Raw genomic sequence first — 19,569 nt, 5'->3', positions numbered from 1 at the left:
TTTTTATCGTTTACGATTATGGCCCATGAAAGCGGCCGGGATTTTTTTTCTACAAATTTTTTTTCCGCGTCGTCGCTTTAATAAAAATCAACACTGTATTTTTTGCCTCGTATCGTTCGATGGTCCGTCGTCCCACGAGTGCATTTTGTTTTTTTTATTCTTTTTAATGTCATACCAGAAAAATCGTAAACGTCCTTTTCCCCTTCTCCTCCTCATCGTCAACTATTTCGTACACGGTTTATTATATGCTTCGTTGATTAAAAAAAAAAAATTAACATTACAAATAATTTATATTAACGATACCGTCCAGATAAAAAAATATAAGCATCGTTTCGAATGTTATTCTGTGATTATTTTAGCAGCTTTTATTGTTTCTTTGTATGGTAAATTAAATACCAAGCTCCAGTAGTAGGTATATGGAAGTGTATGGTTGAGATTTCTGGACGATTTTTTATCCTTTTCGATTAAATACAATATATTTCATGTTCTCGCATTTCTATATGAAATGAAAAAAAAAACATTATAATACATCGATCTTTTTTTCTAAAATCATTTTCGAAATTAGTTTGAATAATATTTCAAGGAAGAGGGTAACAACTATAATCTCTGCTCAAAAAAAAAAAAAATTATTATTATAAGCTATAACGTTTGTACCTTTGTAGTAAATTATTAATACATACATAAACTATAATATACCCGAATATATTGTATATTTATACATCGTGATCATACATCATACATCATCATACATTCTTATTTGCAAATTGATTTTAACAACGCGTTTATTTAAATTCTATTTTTCGTAATTCCTAAGTATAACGCACATATTTTCCAGTAAGCACTAAGATTTTTTTTACAATTTAAGAATTTTTCCAAATAAGCATCCCCCATTTTTTGACAAAGATAGAAATTGTGATAATTTTTTTTTTATACAATTTTTAATTTTGCATGGGGGCAAAATAAACTATTCTGTAGAAATAATTTAATATCTTTCATCTAGTCAAATGTATAGTTATTAAGATTTTGTCATCATAGCTACATTTTTTTGGCATTTCATGAAGTTTTGTAGGCCATATAATATAATGTACTGGTTTTGTTAGTTTTAATATTGAAGTATTATGGAAGTAGTATCACTATTTATTTATGTTCACAAAATTTATATTTCAAGCATAATTTAGTAAGTTACAGTATATTCGGTCACTAAGTTATTAAATTCTTTCCGACGATAGACGAACACATCATAGCGAACTAAAACAATATATTAAATTATAATAAAAGTATATTGTTACATCGTTATAGAAGTGTAATAACAAAATGGTGACATATAATATAAGGAATAGGTACCTACAAAAAAATAAGAGAAAAGAAATAGGTAGATCACCATGACAATATTTTTGTTTACAATATTTATTATTTATTTAAAACAATTCGTTTTCTAAAACATTTAGTTATCCACCTATTCGACATTTTTGATGTTTAAAATAATATTTTATTTAATACATTTTACTATAAATAATTAATAGTATTGTAAAAGTGTGTATTTGACTATTAATAAACCTACACCTTTTGCTACATAGTATAACACACAATGTCCTACACATTAATTTTCTTTAAATTCAAAAAATTCCATCCAACTTCGAAGTCGTATATTCCACACCAACACCTTCGATGAACTTATTCTACATTATGGTGTACACAACACCAATACGACGAATTGTCGAGTGTTAATTTTCATCAAGGAGCTGTAATACGTGGACATGGCAATGATAGTGAAAATCGAGTATTAAATTATGGGAAAATGGTAATTCAATAATACATTTTACAGTTATTCGCTTAGTTTTGTTTATGAAATTTAATATAATAATATTAACAGTTTCCCTATTGAACTTGACGTAGGTATAACTATTGAATGTATGTAACTTTATATGGTTGAATCTACCTATTTAGTAATGCGGTTGAAAAATAATTTTAAATAGTTTAAATTCGTATCCCGTGTGTCGTGATCACTAATCACTATGATGTACCTACCTACCTACTAAAAAATGAATAGTACAAAAATAACCAGAAATAGTCGAATGGCTGAATTTAGAAAAATATAAAATTTTATAAAGTTTCTGTCTTGTGCAGAAAATATTAGGGTTCGATTAGTGACCTTTTCGTGTTTTAATATTTTATCATTGTTCGGTTACTAATTTTATTTGAGTTAGTACGTCCAATTAATTCGTTACAAGCTTATATTTTCAAACTTATTTGTTCATTATACTTAAGAAATGTTGCAAACATTTTTTTAAAATACAATGACGAATGCAATGATTAGGGTATTACATATTTTATATTTTTGCATTGACTTATTACATTTATTCGTATACAAAACGTTAAAATAGTTTGGTTGTATCCACTCAATCATCTTGTGTTTTCATATTTCAGGATATTTGGGCTTTGGGAAACTGGGAAATAGTTGCAGTTTGGATTATAACGCACTTATTGGACAGTAAAATAATCGAATATAAGAAACTCTTTAAACTATTTGACTTAGCCAACAAGTCGTGTCTTTACTCTTTAGACGAAGGTCCTTTAAATTTTGAATTCCAGACCAAAAGTTCGAGGTCGTGCTACTGAAATTATTTCACAATTATACGGTAATTATTGCTGAAAAATCAACAATTTCGTAATTGATACTTATTATTATAGTATTATTGGAACGTAGTAACAATAATCACTAATTATTAGATTTGAGAAGAATAGGTGATTAATAATATCATATTATATTGATATGGTCACCCGCCTCACTAATTATATTATGGTAGATCATTATTGTGACTGACAAACTAAATAAGAAAAAAATTGTATTGTTATACTTTTGATAATAAGATGAAGCCATGTTGTGTTAGTGGTAATAGTACATTTTGATCTAGCACAATAATTACATAGTATATAAATACAATTCCACAGTTTTTTGTTGTTTAATATTATTATTCTTTAACATGTTATCCACATAACAATAAAATTACATTAAAAATTAGACCTTTTGGTACCTACCAAAAATCACAGAATAAAGAAATATATTAGAATTATTTCAATTGCAATTTTGTTTTAACGTTTGACCCAGGTAATAATAATAATATCTTAAAAGACACCGAGCTCATTAAAAATTGAATTTGTTCATACAAAATAAATTTTATAAATACTAATGCTTACCATAAGTCCATGAAAACAGATAGGTATAACACTTGTTTTCTTTTTCAAAACATATTATTCCTATCTAACTTTGACATCTTGGTTATTTTTTCACAAGTGAATAAAGTAATTGCAACCATCAATACAGCCAAATACGCACTGGAAAATGAGTTTGTTCTTCATTGACCATAACATGTATCATGTATGTGTAAATATAAATGAAGCTTCTCCTGTTGGCCAAACAAACAACAATTATTTTTCCTGCCCAATTATTCATACACGATAAGCATATTGTTTTACAGTATAACTTATACGCGATCATTAATTTGTCTGAATAGAAAATTTAATTTATTTGAATAATTCCTAAAACTGATAATATATTATCTGTACCTTTTTATTCCTAATATTTACGATATGCATATGTTCACTTATTGAAATACTGTAATCATTCAGCATTCAGCTGCAGCATAAATTACTAACAGATCGTCGGGCGTAATAAACGACCACCCAAAATATTATGTTTATGTATGGTAACAGAAAGGGACTGCATACGGTCACCGGGTTAGGTATTAAGACATGTGGCATTTTTCTATTCGGATAGGAGTGTGGTCGATGAAGGGATTTGACTTCGAAGGGAGAGCTGTATAGTTCTTGGAAACATAAAAATGTTTGATAAAACTGCATCGCTGCGGGTCAAAATGACCATGTCGACTTTGTAAGCAGTACCAGTGCAGCATCGAGTCCGATCGCAACATCTTAGAAACAACGTGTCCGTAATAGGGACGAGAGACCAACGAGTGACTTGTGGTTTCTTTTCGCAATCGATAATCAGTGAGTTTTTAATTTTCTATTTGATTCATGAATATATTGTACTTAATGTCTGTATGTAATTCGAGTGCGTATTTTGCGTTACCTAAACTCGTATCACAGCATCGTAGTCCACAAGCAGCTGAAAATCAGGTAAAACTATGTTCATAAGCTGTTCAACGAGTTAGAAATTATCTTCTTTTTTTTTACTAATGGACATTTTTTAATTCTGATTTTTGTATGTTAATAAACACTAATAATATTATAATCTTAAAATAAAAATAAGAAATTGACGGAGGTATTAAATGTATATATACAAAAATGAAATGTTATCCGTTTTTAACCACATTACTTAATTTCCTTTTTTCATGTTCTTAATAGTTTTAATGAGGTTTTTATTGAAAATAACATAGGAAAAGTTGCCCCGAAAATTGAAACTGAAGTATAAAAATATGGCTTTCATTGGTACCATATTATAAATGTATAATAAATGTAAATATTTGCCACAGGTTACTTATAATATAATTTATAAGATCTAATAATTTTAACTTATAATTTTGATATTTCGTCACTATATCTTTGACCAATTGTTGGATGTTAATAGACTCAACAACTACTGGACAGTTTTCAACACCAATTATAATTCCTTGAGATTTAAACGGTGCCTATAGCTACCTATTTTTTCAATCCCAATGAGTACCTCGTAACTAAAAGGAATCTCATTGGTACATGCAATTTCGAATTATTGAAAAAAATATTCTTCTTTAGCGTTGCCATTATTAAGTTACATTTATTTTATTACGATGATTATAATTAGTGATTAGTACCTACATACATGTAGGTTTTTATAAAAAAAATCTTCGTCACGGTCAACGTCGAGCGGGAAAGCTAGTATTAAATATTTTTAAGTTAATTGAAAATACTCATGGATAAAAAAGTTTTGTTTTTATTTTTCTGGAAAAAATAATCGAAATTGATTATCCTTGTATAACTTCTAGAAACAATTCCTTCATAGAAAACAAACACAATGTTCTGTTGGAGGTGCTATTGTTTATTTCGGTATATACTAGTTGCGGTCAACATCAAAAATTACGTACTAGTTGCGGTCACCCAACAAAAAGGTTACATACTAGTTGCGGTCACCCAACAAAAAGGTTACATACTAGTTGCGGTCACTCAAAATATAGACAAAGTATATATGGTATAAACCATACTATTTTATTTACAAAAAAGTTTCAAAATGTTCCTTCCCATTTATATTAGACTTAGGACTGTCTACACTATTTTTATTATGTAGGTATGGTTAAAAATGTTGGTACTTGGTTTTATGTTTAAATTAAGTGGTTAAACTTATATTGAATAATATAATATAATGTTGTATAATTGTTTTTTTATAATTTTATTACATATTTCTAAATAAGTTTTTGGCATTTTGTGAGTACAAATTTGAAAGAAATTGACTTAACATTTTATAGTCAATTAATTTTACCCTCTTCATAGGTAGCGTATTTTTTGAGCTATTAAATGCTCTTTCTCGGTCGAAATCTCATTCGCACGAATAGTTTTTGAACAATTCATTTTCAAATAATTATTTGTTTGAATTTCGTTTATTGCCTCAAGAAGTATATAAATATTTAGGTGAGAGTGGTAAAACATGATATTGAGCTTCAAATGAAAACTTTCGCATGCATTGGTTGTTCGTGTAATGGAAGAAGATTATTCAGCCCATAATAATAAGTATAGCCCAGTAAAGTTATTATATCAACAACAAAAAGTATCTTATTCGAAATAATTTTTCATTGTAATCTGTATTGTATTTTACTAATTATTTTACTAGAAATTCTACATTATCCTCATCAGTTAAATAAGATACAAAAAATAAATTATATTACTTAATACTTACCATATCAGTCTGGCCAAAAATACGTAGTTTAATACGTATTATTACATACTGTTCAAAATACAGAGTTATACATATACCGGTATATAAATTAATTTCATTAAATGTATGGTAGAACATTGAAAATTAATTTATTACCTACGTCCTACATGTTTCATCATTATGTGAAAGTAAATTGGTTGTCAAGTTGTCAACACAAAGTAGTCAAAAGTACTCTCTGGTGTATTGAAATAAAAAATTAATTTAATTCAATGAATTACTATGGAAAACCATTCTTTGAAAAAAAAACTGTTTTAGTTTTTTGATATACATCAAAAACTAATAACTGTAGATATTGTAAATTTTCACCATTTGTTTATTTTATAATTGTCTAAATGGTATAATTTTAACTCGTTTTGAGCTATTTATAGACATTTTAAATTCTTTTGAAAGAAGCCACGTAATAATTATTTTAAAAAATATCCATAACCGTCGACACAAAATCATAATTACGCTTATGTTTTATTATATTACGTGTGGCAAACCCAGAATGGATAAAGTTTAACTTGCTAATATTCCTATGTTACAGATATGTAGAATACATACCTATTTAAACTATTTAAAGTTATCTGATTTAAAAGATAAAAAATAACTATAAAAAGTCCTCAGCTTTCTCTGCAAGTTATTTATATAACATTTTTATTTGTACTATGCATCAAATTTGCCTATTGTTTTAAATGACATTTTGTAGTTATCTTTTTTAATAAAAAAAAACTAAAAAGACTCTGAAAACTTTTGTCCTAATCTGATCCATTGAGGTTACTTACTTTATGCGATAAGTTTCATGTTTTAAATTAAAAAAATTATTATTATAAAGGGTTAATATTGATTTTACAATACTAAGACATTTTATAATATATAAAACCGCTGATAATAGTAGGCAAGTAAGCATATTAAGTACAGGCAATTTTACATTTAAAATAATATTAGTTTAATTTATAGTATACATGTTGTTGATGTAGAAATATAAAATTATATTAACATTTCGCTAATCGAGGTAGCCAAGTCTTGTAGTTATTTAGGTGATAATATGATTCTTAATAAACACCTTTACCATCATAGCATTGTTATTTATTCCGCTGTGACAGCACTGCCATCGAGCATCTGACATTGTTAACACTTAATAAGTACTGTATAAAGTGCCACTAAACTCAACTATACCAACAAAAAGCAGTTCCTATATTTTTTTTTAAATAAATACATATTTAAAATTAAAATTCAACCACTATTATTTTTTTATTTTTTTTTTTTGTCAGATTTGAAATATGAATAAAAAATTCGTTTCTGACATATATTTCAGATAAATTTTATAAATCATTGGTGACGTCCGACAGCACCAACTACAATGTTTCAAGTCACAACAACACTATCAATTTCAAATGCTGTAACAACAACAACAACGATGGCACCAAGCACAATAATTGCAATCGCAACAGAACCAACTACAAGTAAAATTCCACCAACCACAAAAATTCAACACCCATGTTGGATAAGCAAAAAACGAAAAAAAATTATTCTTAGGCAAAATTATGAAGAAAAATTAATGTTAGCATCAACTAGAAGATTTCTAACCACGACAACACAATCAAAAAGTACAATATCACCAACCACGATGTTTCCAGATACAAATAAACCAGCTACAATGACTCCAGTAATTTCAAAAACTGTAAAAACAACAACGATGGCTCAAACCACGATAATTCCATCTACAACAATGACAATGCCAACTACAAAAATACCAACAATTTCATCTAAAATATTTCCAGGCACAACAGTAACTTTAAACACAGTTACAACGGCTATGGCATCAAACACAACATTTCCAACTACGACAACGCCAGCGGCAAGTATAATGTCATCAATTACAATGTTTCCAGATACCAAAACTCCAATCACAGTAACACCAATAATTTTAAGCACTGCAACAACAACAACTATGGCATCAACGACAGTAATTATATCTATAAATCTGACAATGCCAACCACACAAATACCAACAATTCCATCTACAATATTTCTGGATACTTCTACACCAACAACAATGACACCATTAATTGCAAACAGTGCTACAACTGTGGCATCAACCTCAATATATCCAACTAATACAAGACCAATACTAAGTACAATGTCTACAACTTCAATGTCTGACTCAAAAACAACAGCAATAATAACCCCAATAATTTCAAATACGATAACTTCAACATCTATGACACCAACTATAATAATTACAACAACTATAACAGACCTAAGTAAAATGTCACCAACCGCAAGGTCTCAGCACCCATTATGGATAAGCAAACAACGAAAGAGAAGAATGTTTAGGCAAAAATGTTACGAAAAGAAACTTATGTCATCGAATAAAATATTTCTAACTACAATAACAACAACACAATCTCCAGTCACAACGTTGCCTGACACAAAAACACCAATAACACCAATAATTTCAAACACTGCAACAACAACCGTTGAATCAACCACAACATTTCAAACTACGACACCAAGTATTATGCCACCGACCACCGACCACAGGATTCAATGGTTTGATCTAATTGATCGAATGAATCTGTTCGACGACGAACTTAACCGAACAGTGATGACACCAATCACAACAAAACCACGTACTATGTCACAAATTACAATGTTTCCGGAAACAATAACTCCAGCCACAATAACACCAATTATATCAAACACTTCAACAACGACTATGGTATCAACCAAAACATGTCTAACTACAACAAGACCAAAACCAAGTACCATATCACCAACCACAATATTCCCAGGTACAGCAACACCAGCTACATTGACACTAGTAATTTCAACCACTGCAACAATAACTACGTCATCAACCACAACAAGTGAAATATCAAATNAGTTTTTGAACAATTCATTTTCAAATAATTATTTGTTTGAATTTCGTTTATTGCCTCAAGAAGTATATAAATATTTAGGTGAGAGTGGTAAAACATGATATTGAGCTTCAAATGAAAACTTTCGCATGCATTGGTTGTTCGTGTAATGGAAGAAGATTATTCAGCCCATAATAATAAGTATAGCCCAGTAAAGTTATTATATCAACAACAAAAAGTATCTTATTCGAAATAATTTTTCATTGTAATCTGTATTGTATTTTACTAATTATTTTACTAGAAATTCTACATTATCCTCATCAGTTAAATAAGATACAAAAAATAAATTATATTACTTAATACTTACCATATCAGTCTGGCCAAAAATACGTAGTTTAATACGTATTATTACATACTGTTCAAAATACAGAGTTATACATATACCGGTATATAAATTAATTTCATTAAATGTATGGTAGAACATTGAAAATTAATTTATTACCTACGTCCTACATGTTTCATCATTATGTGAAAGTAAATTGGTTGTCAAGTTGTCAACACAAAGTAGTCAAAAGTACTCTCTGGTGTATTGAAATAAAAAATTAATTTAATTCAATGAATTACTATGGAAAACCATTCTTTGAAAAAAAAACTGTTTTAGTTTTTTGATATACATCAAAAACTAATAACTGTAGATATTGTAAATTTTCACCATTTGTTTATTTTATAATTGTCTAAATGGTATAATTTTAACTCGTTTTGAGCTATTTATAGACATTTTAAATTCTTTTGAAAGAAGCCACGTAATAATTATTTTAAAAAATATCCATAACCGTCGACACAAAATCATAATTACGCTTATGTTTTATTATATTACGTGTGGCAAACCCAGAATGGATAAAGTTTAACTTGCTAATATTCCTATGTTACAGATATGTAGAATACATACCTATTTAAACTATTTAAAGTTATCTGATTTAAAAGATAAAAAATAACTATAAAAAGTCCTCAGCTTTCTCTGCAAGTTATTTATATAACATTTTTATTTGTACTATGCATCAAATTTGCCTATTGTTTTAAATGACATTTTGTAGTTATCTTTTTTAATAAAAAAAAACTAAAAAGACTCTGAAAACTTTTGTCCTAATCTGATCCATTGAGGTTACTTACTTTATGCGATAAGTTTCATGTTTTAAATTAAAAAAATTATTATTATAAAGGGTTAATATTGATTTTACAATACTAAGACATTTTATAATATATAAAACCGCTGATAATAGTAGGCAAGTAAGCATATTAAGTACAGGCAATTTTACATTTAAAATAATATTAGTTTAATTTATAGTATACATGTTGTTGATGTAGAAATATAAAATTATATTAACATTTCGCTAATCGAGGTAGCCAAGTCTTGTAGTTATTTAGGTGATAATATGATTCTTAATAAACACCTTTACCATCATAGCATTGTTATTTATTCCGCTGTGACAGCACTGCCATCGAGCATCTGACATTGTTAACACTTAATAAGTACTGTATAAAGTGCCACTAAACTCAACTATACCAACAAAAAGCAGTTCCTATATTTTTTTTTAAATAAATACATATTTAAAATTAAAATTCAACCACTATTATTTTTTTATTTTTTTTTTTTGTCAGATTTGAAATATGAATAAAAAATTCGTTTCTGACATATATTTCAGATAAATTTTATAAATCATTGGTGACGTCCGACAGCACCAACTACAATGTTTCAAGTCACAACAACACTATCAATTTCAAATGCTGTAACAACAACAACAACGATGGCACCAAGCACAATAATTGCAATCGCAACAGAACCAACTACAAGTAAAATTCCACCAACCACAAAAATTCAACACCCATGTTGGATAAGCAAAAAACGAAAAAAAATTATTCTTAGGCAAAATTATGAAGAAAAATTAATGTTAGCATCAACTAGAAGATTTCTAACCACGACAACACAATCAAAAAGTACAATATCACCAACCACGATGTTTCCAGATACAAATAAACCAGCTACAATGACTCCAGTAATTTCAAAAACTGTAAAAACAACAACGATGGCTCAAACCACGATAATTCCATCTACAACAATGACAATGCCAACTACAAAAATACCAACAATTTCATCTAAAATATTTCCAGGCACAACAGTAACTTTAAACACAGTTACAACGGCTATGGCATCAAACACAACATTTCCAACTACGACAACGCCAGCGGCAAGTATAATGTCATCAATTACAATGTTTCCAGATACCAAAACTCCAATCACAGTAACACCAATAATTTTAAGCACTGCAACAATAACAACTATGGCATCAACGACAGTAATTATATCTATAAATCTGACAATGCCAACCACACAAATACCAACAATTCCATCTACAATATTTCTGGATACTTCTACACCAACAACAATGACACCATTAATTGCAAACAGTGCTACAACTGTGGCATCAACCTCAATATATCCAACTAATACAAGACCAATACTAAGTACAATGTCTACAACTTCAATGTCTGACTCAAAAACAACAGCAATAATAACCCCAATAATTTCAAATACGATAACTTCAACATCTATGACACCAACTATAATAATTACAACAACTATAACAGACCTAAGTAAAATGTCACCAACCGCAAGGTCTCAGCACCCATTATGGATAAGCAAACAACGAAAGAGAAGAATGTTTAGGCAAAAATGTTACGAAAAGAAACTTATGTCATCGAATAAAATATTTCTAACTACAATAACAACAACACAATCTCCAGTCACAACGTTGCCTGACACAAAAACACCAATAACACCAATAATTTCAAACACTGCAACAACAACCGTTGAATCAACCACAACATTTCAAACTACGACACCAAGTATTATGCCACCGACCACCGACCACAGGATTCAATGGTTTGATCTAATTGATCGAATGAATCTGTTCGACGACGAACTTAACCGAACAGTGATGACACCAATCACAACAAAACCACGTACTATGTCACAAATTACAATGTTTCCGGAAACAATAACTCCAGCCACAATAACACCAATTATATCAAACACTTCAACAACGACTATGGTATCAACCAAAACATGTCTAACTACAACAAGACCAAAACCAAGTACCATATCACCAACCACAATATTCCCAGGTACAGCAACACCAGCTACATTGACACTAGTAATTTCAACCACTGCAACAATAACTACGTCATCAACCACAACAAGTGAAATATCAAATACTTTAAAGAATCCGAACCCATTAATGTTAAGCAAGAGACAATTGAAACGTAGGAGACGAATGAAACATAGAATACATCCAACGATTGCGACCACACCATCTATAAAAACAGTAACTACTCCAACTACAACGCCAACACCTATTCCAACTACAATGTTTCCAGACACAACAACATTAGCAACAACAACCCCAGTACAATTTCAAACGCTGCAACCTATAAAAACAGTAACTAGTCCAGCTACAATGTTTCCAGACACAACAACATTAGCAACAACAACCCCAGTACAATTTTAAACGCTGCAACAGCAACAACACAACCAACGATTTTTCCAATCACAACAATTCTATCAACATCGACACCAACACCAATATTTCCAAACACAAAGACATCAGCAACAGGGACACCAATATTCTCCAATACAACAACAACAATGGCAATGGCCTTCGCCGCAACAATTATATCAATATCCCCACTAACGCCAAGTACAAAGTAACCAATCACATTTTTCCAGGCACAAAATCACCAAAAACATTGATACCAGTAATTTAAATTACTTTAACAGATCCAACACTTGACACAATTCCATCAACTATAGGGACTCCAAACCTATAACCGTTGAGCAAAAAACATAAATCATAGTTAAGACAATATTACAAAAAAAACTTTAGTTTATCACGTGATATATAGCGAACATATATACCACACATAATTTTTATGAAAATGTATTTTATAGTATATCAAAATGTACAAAAAAATAATAATATTAATTTAAATAGTTGTTTGACATTAAGTCTATACCATTGTATAATTAATTTTCTAATATTGTATTATATCTACACTGCCATTTTAATAGTAATTATTAATACAACCACTTACACACATTACACAACTTTATATATTACTTTTACTATACATATTTATTATTTATAAACAAATACAACTGTAGGTACCTATATAATGTGAATATAATAATCTAACCTCGAGAACATGGTGAAAAATCGAATTCCTGTGTAATTATTGTAGTACAAAACATTTCCATTTTATGTCTAAATAAATAAACAGAATAGCTAATTCCAAAGTGACCATTATGGGTGTAGAATAACATACTACGCATATTTTACATAATATACACACAAGTGTGAACAAGCTCACCAATTCTCTACAATATACCACAGGTGCTAAATTAGCAAAAATTAAGTTGCCCAAGACCCACATAAACTAATGGCCGTACAGAACTCCTAGAACGTTTCGTCTATCCAATACAAGCCAAAAGTAGAAGGGACGACATTACCACAAACGAATCGTGACAATCATATACAAGGGTTGAACGAAAACTACCCCATCGTAGTGGGGCCAATTTCTCTTAGCAAAAGTCTCAACACATATCATCCATCTCTTTTTACTATTCAAATGAGTAATTTCCGTACCCTCGCACATAATATAAAATACACATTAATTGTTATTCAATCATCCGGTTATGGTCATAGAATTAACTATTTTGTACTATTAACAAAACTGGCTTGTTACTTTATTTTCTTATCAAACCTTTAAACACTTTCCATGTTTATTTTTAAGCCTTAAAATCTAAGTAAATATTTACTAGCATATATCTATGACCTAATATCAATATATGCCCCGACTAATGCAGTAGGTAAGTACCTGTAAAAGCTACTAGTGTCATGTTGATTTTTATTTATAAAAACTGTATTCAATTCATAACAACAATTATATTTATATTATTTTTCAATTAGGTATTAGAACGTTTGTTCTCTAAATAACGACATTTTTTTTAAACATATTTAACTAGTAGAAGAATTTTAAATTTTGTAAAGTAAAAATAATGACACAAGTTTTACATTATGAGAGAAAATATTCATTGATATTAGGTACTCTATAAATACTTGTATACAGATACGCGTAAAGTAATAATGATATTATAATGGTTATTATTATTATTATTATTATTATTATTAACCCATCCTAGAAAGTTAATGTGTTTTTTTTTTTTATATGTAAAATAGAGTACGAATAACGATTAGGTTAAAAGGTGTCCTGACAATTTTCTATTCTGTCAACGGGTATCGGTTATATCAAGAGTGGATAAATTTGATTGAGAGAATTGAATGACGACGTAGTTTTTTACCGAGTCGTTTGTAGGGTTTAGGTGCTTTTATGAATGATCATTATGTTAAGATCATTGTAATGGAGGGTTCGATTACTATCATTCATGGGACCGTGTGGGCTGCCCCTACCGCTTTAGACAAATTAAGATGATAATATACGTTATACATTTTGACATAAACTACGATTTTTTTCCTCCCCTCAACCTCGCACCTTAGATATATTTCAACAGGTGTGATAAAAAGACTAAAAAGATTACAGTTGTGTTTGAATCTGTGCATGCTCGTAAGGTGCAGCTTTGTAAGAAGCGAGTCGGATAGTAGCTTATTAAGTACATTTTAATTACTATTAATAACTAAAAGTTAATATAAAATAATATAACAAATAATCTAGATACGTCCACATATAGTCGAATCTTAAGATATTCGAATTATAAATATTAATTTTATTGTACAATTTTAAAAATACATCGTAGGTACCACTTTAGTCCACTATAGTCATTACCAACCTCTTGAGAAATAATTTATTTCCAAGTAAGTCATTATAGGCACATTAGAATAAAATATAGATAGCCCTACTGAGTCTGAGCTACACTAGGTACCACCTACCTTCATTACATTTATATTGCTCAATGAAAATAATAACGACACTGCAGCATATATGCGGACTTCATGAAGTTGTAGGTATCTACTGGCTACTATGTATTTAACAATAATTAAACGTAAACAGTATCATAATATAATATGGTTCATGTATAATATATCATGTTGTGTTGATTTACACATAAAAGTACTATTATATACGTATTATAGGCACACAGCTAAGAGACCGTGTAAAAGTAGCGTGATAATAAGTATTATACCTGTGGAGCGGCTTAATGATCGGTTAAAAAATGTGACCGCCAGTTCTACGAGCCCACACACACACACACACACACACACACACACACACACACACACACACTTGGCCACGATCGTTTTACTCGATTTCCCGATTGTCATCTAACCTCGTTTGTTTGAGTACTCATATAGCATATATTATAGGTAGAAGATGCATTTACCTGGTATATACGCGATAAGTAATTTATGATCAATTAGTAATGCAATTGGATCACTGCGTGTAGGTATAGGTGGTATACCTATAAATACCTGCGTATACCAGACCATTTAGATACCATCATCGCATTGCGTTTAATATAATATAAGACACGGCCATGGAAACCTACGGGAAACATGGGTCACGTGATTTACTGATTCGCGCCAAAGCAGTTGTAAGTAGGTATCGATTAAAATAATCTTTTGGAATGATAATTATTTAAAAATGAAAAAATTAGAACGGATTCAAATTAAAGTTATAATGCAAGGTAACGCTGTTACAGTTTAGATAATTATATAGTTTTTATTATATAATCTATCTACAAATAAAAATGAGTGTACTTTTGGATGAGGCTCATTGACTTGGAAACTGCCTACTGAACCAATCGGCACCATATTTTGCACACATATTTTTTCGAGACTGAGAGAATGCACATTGCTTCGTTTTTTCAACCCTTACAGATGTTGTCAAAGGATGTCTCATACATGAATTTCATTTTTACTCACGAAAATTGATTTGTTTTTCTATAATATATTGTATACATATTATATAGGGTATTATTATATCCACTATAGTTACTGTCCGTAGCTTATAGACTCAACAATTACTAAGCCGATTTCGGAGTAAAAAACAGTTTTTAAAAATATCAAAAACATTTGGAGTATAGCTATATTAAACCAAGTTCAAAAATATACCAATTACTAAGTGCTATTCCCGACAAGGATGCTGTAGAATCTCGGTCGAGGTATTTCATATAACGATCGAGGTTCGCAAACCCAGGTATACACTAAGGCACACCGATTACCCATAACTTTGTAATTTTACACGTCTTTATTTTTTTATTGGCAAAGTCATATTATTCAGCTATAGTTTGTAGGTACCTGGTAAGTACATATAATATTAGTCTATACTAGGTCCTTGACATACCTATTGAACTATATAATATGAATACATCATACGTTAGTTGCTGGCACCAAAAAAGTCTGATAACACTTGAGAGATAAATATAATTATGTAATTCGACCCTAAAAAGAATAGGTGCTAATAATAATGAATAAGAACGAAGAATTATAGCAGAGTAAATACTAAAACCTGATGGAGCAGCCTTTCGCAAACCTTTCCTCAGCCAGTCCTCTTAGACTTTAGTTTATAGTAAAAAATAAAAATGATTGCGGAGCCGGTAATAAAAATAACCCAGGAATTATAAACAGCGATAATACGCAGACCACTTCAGTAAGTAGTCTAAGACTTAGCTTTACGGGGCGTGTGTGGTAAGCGGAGGATATGATAGTAAACAAGGACCCAATTTGGAATCCAGATCGAGCAAGACCAAGAATAAGGCCAATACGGTGGTGCAATCAAGATGGAGGAGACCATGGAGTTCCTGTAGTAGTCGGAGACGGAGTACGGACATCTTTGTATGCGAATATCGAGACCCTAATGAAAGTGGCGATAAGTCTAAGCGGCTTCGAATAAGCCTAAAGAAAAAAAAAAATTGAAGTAACACGTTTTCGGAGCATTGTAACTGCGAACAACGTTCATATACAGCGGTTTTAAAGCTATTTGGACAGAAATCGATTTTAGAGGCGAACGTTAAATCGTCAAGTGGAACATTGTAATCCGACGGACGGGACGAGGCGTAGGTACCTCTATACGCGTCATAGGGTTGGACATCACAACAAATCGTTTAATTCTTGTTGGAATCGCGCTGCGTTGTCAAGAGGCCGGAAACGAGACTTCTGGTGTCGTCTATAGCCCGTGATGATATTAAATACAGCCACAAACCTATTATGCATTGTGCGACCTTGTGGAAAATTAATAAACGCCACTTGAAACTAGTCGAAACCCTATTGTTTGAATTGCGCGGCGACTGAATGGATTTTGATTAAACATTTCGAGTGCTGTTCAACGACGCCTTATTATGTATTGAGTCTTTATCCTACACTATTACGCACGTATAATATATAATATTATATTATATTATGCGAAGTCGTTCGTACACGAGATGCGATGTTATGTCCGCGTGAAACGACATTCGAATAATAATAATAATAATTACTAATATTGCGGGAACGAGTCGATGACGTTTGTTTTTACGACGCTGGACCAGCACGCCGTACAGAGTTTCAATGCATTATATGGATAGTTAGTTAATAATTATTATTATCATAATGGCTATTAGACAACTACTCGAAAACGCCTGGAGCGACAACCGTGGTATATAGTATAGGTGTAGGTACTGCACGCTTTCTGTGACGGTAACCGCGGTTGGTCAGTGAACTTTACTGTAGGCAATATTATATACCGGCTGTAACCGACTTCGGTAAACAAATTCAATATTGTATTTATACTGCGGCTGTACGCAGCGGTCATGTAACAGTTCGATTTTCATTTAACGGACAACCGTCAATAATGATATACCTTATAAGTTGCTGCTGTCGAACAAAACAAATAAACTGCAGGCATTAGGTTTTTTTGTATTTATTTTTACCACTTTTGTAATTATTGCAGTTATCAATATAAATACCGGTCGTGGCGTACATGAGAGACAAGGTTGGGATTTCGGTAAAATACGATCGAGAACGGAATATTTTTAGGATATATGTATACCTATTTATTTAGCGATTGCAGAGAACACTCAATTTATAAACATTTTTTTCCAACTTTTCTTTATACTCAATGATAATTTTCATCCAAAGATTGAACTTGATATTAGAAATAAATCCAGATAAATAGCGAAAATCAATTTCGAAATGCATATAAGATTGATGACCTAGGAAATTAGCTGAATTCGTTTTTTGGTCTACAATAATTTCAATACATGATGAAGCCGAAGATACGTTTTTAGAGTTAATGATCAGATGGTACAATGAGGTAAAATTAAATTAAAAATAAATAAACAAAATATTTAACGTTAAAAATGAAAGTGAATATTATAATATGTGATAATAATTCGTTAATTTATTCAAATATTTGGAATACGTTGGCTAACACTAATACACTATCCAGGAATTGACATGCCTATAGGTAACTTATTAAAACTTGTTATTTATTGCCCCGTTATATTTTATGTAGGTATAGCCATATTTTTTATAAGATTATAATTATAATTATTTATGAATATGGCTTTAAGAATTTGATCAAATACTTTATTTATAACTTATAATAATATATTATATTAAATTGTATTATTATTTCAAAATGCTGAATGGTTCGAAAGCTAATTACATTTTATGGCGACGTTACACATAAAATCGTTCAACATCGTATCTGTTTTTTGGACATTGTTTTTTGTGCATTTTATGGGCGCAAAAATAATTACCGAAACGTTATCGATTTTGACCTAACCTACGGTATTAACCGAATCGTATGAGATGGTCAATAAAATCCAATAAATATGCTCAATATTCTTATTATACATAGATTTTAATGAAAACACAACTCAAATATTATTGTACAGCACCTACGCACAATATTATAACGTAATTGAAAACAATATATAATATGAACTGCAATAATATCTCGGTGTTAGATATTTTTAGTATGTCAATTAAAATTTAAAATATATTCATATGTCTTATACTAGTGGCAATAATAAAAAAGCCACTTATAAATTACTTTTAAAATGTACATAACAATTACGACTACCATCGACTCCGCCTATCGTCGATTGCAAGAACAATAAATAGTAATTAATACAATATATTACCTGCTATAACTCGAGTATACGTACATTTTGATATCGACAGTATAATAGGTATAGGTATAATGTTTACCCTTCGATGATATTTTCCATACACGCGAATGCGACCGATTTTCTGGTCAACCCAAGTGTTGTATCTTTCGAGTCGAGGTTAAAATTTGTCGTGCGTGAAGATTTCACGATCTTTTATTTTCGTATCACTTGCTTTGCCCCACATATACTTAAATGGAAATCGTATATTACGCACATGCGATTTATTATCATCTCGTACACGTACATGACGATCCCAAAGGCCGTTCAGACGACAGGCGAAACATCTATATATTGTATATGTATAGTTGAGTATACGACTTGGAGTAAAGATTATCGCCAAGAAGGTGATTATAATAATTTAATATATTATATTTAAAACGAAATAACAGCTGCTGCCATCGGAAAAATCACTGCGAATATAATGCGTTTTCAGAATTTAGTACGACGACGACGATATAATATTTAATATTAGTAAAATTAATTGGATGTGAAATTAATACGCTGAAGTTGCAGCAGGTTGTCGAACAAAAACTGCATCGAATCGCAGTTAAATATTATTATTTCATAATAATATG

The 19,569-nt window shown here is 30.4% G+C and overlaps 1 protein-coding gene across 1 annotated transcript; it reads left to right on the top strand.

Moving 5' to 3' along the window:
• Window positions 1–2,297: 2,297 nt before the first annotated feature.
• On the top strand, window positions 2,298–12,963 carry LOC111035059 (mucin-2-like). The gene is given in 5 exon segments (XM_022316559.1): window positions 2,298–2,318; window positions 2,428–2,599; window positions 7,224–7,294; window positions 7,296–8,871; window positions 10,501–12,963. Coding segments are annotated over 5 exon segments (3,675 nt in total). The 3' UTR covers window positions 12,336–12,963.
• The last annotated feature ends 6,606 nt before the right edge of the window (window positions 12,964–19,569 follow it).

Source organism: Myzus persicae, unplaced genomic scaffold (genome assembly GCF_001856785.1).
Source record: "Myzus persicae strain clone G006 unplaced genomic scaffold, MPER_G0061.0, whole genome shotgun sequence".
In the NCBI taxonomy this organism is placed as follows: Eukaryota; Metazoa; Arthropoda; class Insecta; order Hemiptera; family Aphididae; genus Myzus; species Myzus persicae.
Note: the sequence above shows the minus strand (reverse complement) of the source record. Positions and strands in the feature narration are given on the sequence as shown.